This window comes from Rhinatrema bivittatum, chromosome 1, assembly GCF_901001135.1.
Source record: "Rhinatrema bivittatum chromosome 1, aRhiBiv1.1, whole genome shotgun sequence".
NCBI lineage: Eukaryota > Metazoa > Chordata > Amphibia > Gymnophiona > Rhinatrematidae > Rhinatrema > Rhinatrema bivittatum.
Genome location: NC_042615.1, coordinates 50914801 through 50920800, shown reverse-complemented (window position 1 = coordinate 50920800; position 6000 = coordinate 50914801). Strand labels below are relative to the sequence as shown.

The following is a 6000-nucleotide window of genomic DNA, read 5'->3' as shown; positions in this document are numbered from 1 at the left end:
TTGAAATCTTCTGCTCAGTGTGCAGCGGCAGCCAAGAAAGCAAATAGAATGCTAGGGATTATTAGGAAAGGAATGGAGAATAAAACAGAGAATATCATAACGCCTCTGTATCGCTCCATGGTGAGACCTCATCTTGAGTATTGTGTGCAGTTCTGGTTACTGTATCTCAATAAAGATAAAGCAAAATTAGAAAAGGCATATATATATAGAGAGAGAGAGAGAGAGAGAAGGGCAACCAAAATGATAAAAGGGATGGAACGATTCGCCTATGAGGTTAGGGATCTTCAGCTTGGAGAAGATACAGCCAAGGGGAGATATGACAGAGTCTTTAAAATAATAAGGGGACATGAAATAAAGTTACTAAGTGTTACAAAAATGTCTCAAGTAGGAGCCGGTCCCTATGGTTCAAGTCATGGCACGACCTCAGATCATCCATCGGTCAGGTCTGGTTAGGCCCGATCAAGCAAGGGTGGTGCACTAAGGCTCTGGGAGGGAGGGAAGGTGTCTGCTGCTAATCTGGAGCCTCTGCTGCCCCTCAAGTGGTGCTGAGGGCACACTGCGGAAGAGGCACCACCTCCAGACCTCGTCAGGCGAGGCTCGTTAGAGCAATAATTTGGAAGAAATTGATTAAAATCAATAAGGCTCTGAGTGGGAAAATCCGGTGTTAAGATTTAAAAGCAGCCTGTCTTCTGATCCCCTCACCCAAACAACAATCATTACACTGTTAGTTATCAAGTAAAATGGAAAATAAAATTTTTATTTCATTTACAGTGAAATATATATATATTTTTTTTTGGCAAGGCCATACTTTAAAAACAGTTTGGTACATTGTGGAACAAATACATTTATATGTAGTCTATTGCTGAACACGAAACCATGATGCTGCAAAACAGTAATAATAATTTAAAAAATGCAACAGCACAAACTAAATGGATTTAACATAGTCACTCACTGGTTTCCTTTCATCACTTTATTTTAGTATTCGAAACCTTTCCTGAATAGTTCTTGCTTGCTTGTCAACACGACGTGTGTCTTGAATTTTTTTTTCTCAGTGTTTTTTCACTCAATTATACATTTCTGGGTTTTCATGGAAAGGGACGGTGGATGTATAGAAGGGCCTCCCAGTGGAAATGGTATAGAGAGGCCCAAGCAATACCTGAATTCAAGGCAGTGTGAGGTAAGTCCAGAGGAAAGAAGGGCAAGGCCAGAGATCACGTAAGACAGACAGACTGCCGGGGCTTTCTGGCCATTCTCTGTTTCAAATTCTCTAGCAACATCTTCATTAGTTCCAAAGAAGGCTTTGTTTGTTTTTTGGTTTGCGGCTAAACTGCTTTGATTGCTGGAAGCAGGATATTCTGTATCGTGAAAACGAATACAAAATAATAATCAGAGTCCGTGGGCTCTAAATGGTTCATATTCCAGTGACCGATCAAACAAATCTCTCATCAACCACAGCAAAAAGAGCCAGGCCAGATCTTCACAACCTGCAACACACTATTTCTAAAATTAAGTATTTTTCTGCCTTGCCCTCAGTAAGAAGTACGTTTTTCATCATTAAGTCCTCGCAAAGATGATTATTTTCATCCCACTGTCAGGTTGGTAAGCAAACAGTCCCACCTCAGAAGGACGTGACTGCAGCAAACATCCATGGATACCATGTACGTCTCTTTGAGAGTAAATACATTTGGCTAAAGAAACTGGACATAATTCTCTGGAATAAGTCCTCTCTTTCCATTCAGTGTTCCTTCCAGCCATCCGGGTTCCCTTGATAAATGCACTACAAATTAAGGGAGAAGACAGTACAAAAAGGTTTTACCATGGGATATTGTTTCTCAGTTCCAACCACCCTTACTGAAAGGTAATTTCATATATTTAATATATTAAAGCCACATTCACAAGGATCCTGCTGGACTCCATCCCACCCTGAACAGTCACAGAAGAGATTCTGCAAGCACTCAAGGGTGCAAACAAATCCTAGGAATTTATCAACAGCAGCAGCAGAGGTAGAAAACACTTTATGTCACTACAAGTTCAGTGAGGACCTACAAGTCCTGCTACATCTCTCGATGAGACACACATGAGCTTGGTTGCAAACCTGGGTTGGAGTTTGCTTTTTTTTTTTTTTATTACATTGTGATTAACAAATCAAAATCTGATAGTCTGCAGCCCTAGTGTCAATGCATATTGGCATTTTAATATGATGGTACCATAACAGCTGATCGCTGAGTTATATGTACTGTAGGAAGTTATATTTTTTTATCATTCTCCGTTGTATGTCCTATTGGTACCAGTAACATTAAGTAAGCAATGATTAAATGAAAAATGAAAATAACCCTTTCTAAACCGTGGACAGACATGATCTTTTGACTCTTTATAGACAGTTCTTAAGTTGAAGCAAGAGAAATTCATTGTAAGGTTCAGATAAGATGTGCCTATATTTAAATTAACTCTGAACAATTGAGTTTTACCTTGGTGGAGGTCATGCGTTATGCAAATTATAGAAACCCTTGATGGTTATTTGTATTCCTTCAGCATTCTAAGCAGATTAATGTACACAATTTTCTACTACAAAGTTCCCTTATGTACAAGAAGATCCTGTACTATATATGGGTATTGTTCTGTCTTTGTTATTTTGGATTGTTATGCTTGTCTATTGAATTATATTCTTAAATGTAATCCACTGAACTATATAAATGATCAGCAGATAATCAAATTTAATAAATGAAATAAAGTAGGTTAGTCCTTGAGAAATGTCTTCAACAATAGGTAGCCTCAAAGACTCATATTCCAATGTTCTTTAAAACCAGAAATGTAAGAGTACAATTCACAGTTTAAAAACGGGTTTACAGCAATCAGCTTATGACGACCCTGAAACTGCAGAAAAAGACTGAGTCCCATCTAGTCTGCTTATTTTTCGGTTCTGCTGCAATGCCAGGGACTCTGTCTAATCTCAGGATTTATTCTCATCATCCCCCAACTATGAATCCTCTCACGGTCCTGACATTATTTTTGCTTCCACCAGAGTCAAGTGCTGAAAGAGGCTAATAGGGAAACACAGCGGGTAAAAGCCCATTCATCCAAGACTGGTAGCAGTAAGCATCTGACTGATAGAACATAACTGGTTCACAATCTCTGCTGGGAGGCTGTTCCATGCATCCATGACCCTCTGCGTAAAGAAATTATTTCTTATGTTTCTCTAGACTTTCCTTTCCACTGAAAAATGCTTGCTTTAGGGGTATTCTTTATACCTTTGAGGGATTCAAATGTCTTTACCGTAGGCCTCCTATTTCTTCTTCTCTAGTAACTGTAATGATGGCAGAAAAACCCCAAATGGTCCATCTGCACAGCAAGCTTAAGAACATAAGAAGTTGCCATACGGGGTCAGAATGAGGGTCCTGCAGGGATCTATATTTTCACCATATACTTCAGTTGATTTGATCATTTCAGATGAAATCCTGCATCCTCGTGGCTGATAATCATCCAGCACTACCAATGGACCCAGCAAAAGTCATAAGAAAGTTAACCACATGTCTCACAACCACCCAAGAGTGGACAAAAAGCAACAAACTCCCACTAAACCCAAATAAACAGATTCTAAGGGTACAAAATATGAGCAGGCAGGTGCCAGACCTGAAAATCTCATTCAGAAACAGTGAGCTCCCTAAAATTACAGGTAAAGAGCCTTGGAGTCATGCGGACTCAGAGCTAACCATGCTTCCTTAAATCCAGACACTTAAAAACTGCTTCTTCCACTTCTGTCAAGTACAAAAAATGCTGTCCTTTCATTGAGAAGTGGAGCTAATCACAGTCATCCATGCCATGATAACCTCACAACTGAATTACTGTTATGCTCTTTATAATGGACCAACAACAAAGGGTCTTCACCAACGCCAACAAATTCAAAATACTTAGAGCTCAATAGTTCTTCCAGGAAGAGTTTTTTTCTTTGAATTTTTTCCTGATTGTTCTTACTTTATTTTCACTTGGGTTCCTTCCCTTAAATATATTGTGGACTTAATTGCAACATTTACTTTTCTTATGTATTTTGCATTTCATTTATTGTATACAAGCCGTTAAGCCCGTTAAAACGGGCTACATCCCTCTGTCTCTCACCTCCCCCTCTTTCTCTCTCCCCTCACTCTTCACCACCCCCTCCCTCACCCACTCCTCCCCACCCTCCCTCTCCTATCACTCAGTCCCTCCCTCCCACTCAGTCTCACTCACTCCCTCCCCCCCTCTCTCCCTCCCTCCCTCTCACTCACTCAGTCCCACTCACTCTCACTCAGTCCCCACTCCCTCCGTCCTCTCCCTCCGTCAGTCCCACTCCCTCCCTCCCTCTCTCTCCCTCAGTCCCACTCCCTCCCACTCAATCCCTCCCTCCCAATCAGTCACTCCCTCCCCCCTCCCTCTCACTCACTCCCTCCCCCCTCCCTCTCACTCACTCAGTCCCACTCACTCTCCCTCAGTCCCACTCCCTCCCTCTCTCTCCCAGTCCCACTCCCTCCCTCAGTCCCCCCTCTCCCTCTCACTCAGTCCCACTCCCTCCCCTCTCACTCAGTCCCTCCCCCTCACTCAATCCCTCCCTCCCACTCAGTCCCTCCCTCTCACTCAGTCACTCCCTCCCACTCTCTCTCTCCGTCCCTCCCTCCCACTCAGTCCGTCCCTCCCTCTCTCGCTACCGCCCGCTACCGCCGTCGCCGCCCGCTACCGCCGTCGCCGCTACCGCCGCCGCTCGCTACCTACCGCCGTCGCCGCCCGCTGCCGGTACCGCTGCCGCCGCCCGCTGCTGCCACTGGACGCCGCCATTTTTTTTTCTTTCTGAAGCTGCCTCAGAGCGACGTGCTCGCCCGCACATGCGCGGTAGAGCTGGTCTCTACTGCGCATTTGCGGGCCGTCGGTCACAGGCCATTTATAAGGTAGATTTCTGCATTATTGCTGTGCAAGTTTAATGCTTGTGTTATAAATTGAAAATGTATTATTAAAGAGTTTTTAAAAATCTGTTCAAATTACTACAGTTAATTTGAAAATGTGAATTATTTTTACAAATTTTATGGTAAATACAGGTTGTACATATTTTTGATCAAGGAGGCACAGAATATGAAGGCAGAAAAGGGACATGAAATCCGTCTAGTCAGCCCAATTTGCTCCCTTTTGCAATGCCATAAACCACAATTGATTTGTAAATCTCTACTCACAGACCTCCTTCATGCCCCAACTCTAAGCAATCCAGCATGTCCCGTTTTTTAAACTCCCTACACTAGATCTGAAAACATTTTACCATTCTTTGTGTTCTACAACCAAAAAAGGTTCACCATTAGGTTCACAGACGAGGATACACAATGAAAGCCTACAAGCAGCCAAGCTTTTCTGGTTGCCAGCTGGGACATATCCTTAGTAGTGTTGGCCAATACAGCTGGGCAGACTAGATAGGCCAATTGGTTTTTATCTGCTGTCATCTACTACATTACATTCTTGGCCTAACTAAAGGACAATTCTCTAAAAGAAATTTTGCTGCAATAAACTGGCCAGATGAATGTGATGGAAAAGCATTCAATCGTTGAGATCCACAATCCCAGATAAAACAGATTTTGCTTTTAAGCTCTTTACTGATGGCTGACTATTTATTGCAGACAATACATAGACAGCAATCAAAACCACCCGAGTCATTCAGCTCTCACGTTCCCTGTAAAGACTTGAAAATAGAACCATCTCTTCCACCCTAGAGTCCCCCCATGCCCAGTGCAGAATTCAATAATGGATCAGCAACGGTAGCTTTGAGGGGTGAGCTGCTCTCTCATCGTGCCTTCTATTGGGTTAAAATCATCACCAGATGACAAGAGTGAAGCTTAGATGCAAGACTTAAAAGAGGGCAAACTCTAAGCAGCCCGCATAGCGGTAAAGTCTGTGAGTATACTGCACGCACACAATATACAGAGTATTTTCAACATGAACTTATTTTATTGTTGCTTTGAAAATACTCGGGTAATTAGCCGAGCACAC

General features: G+C 42.6%; 1 protein-coding gene across 2 annotated transcripts in view; it reads right to left on the bottom strand.

Moving 5' to 3' along the window:
* Window positions 1-736: 736 nt before the first annotated feature.
* The window catches only part of ARHGAP10 (Rho GTPase activating protein 10), a 626731-nt gene continuing 621467 nt past the window's right edge, over window positions 737-6000 (bottom strand). For both annotated transcript variants that reach the window (XM_029604198.1, XM_029604284.1), the window contains one exon: window positions 737-1777. In XM_029604198.1, coding sequence (XP_029460058.1) covers window positions 1689-1777 — 89 coding nt within the window. In that variant the 3' untranslated portion in view covers window positions 737-1688. The remainder of the gene's footprint in view (window positions 1778-6000) is intronic.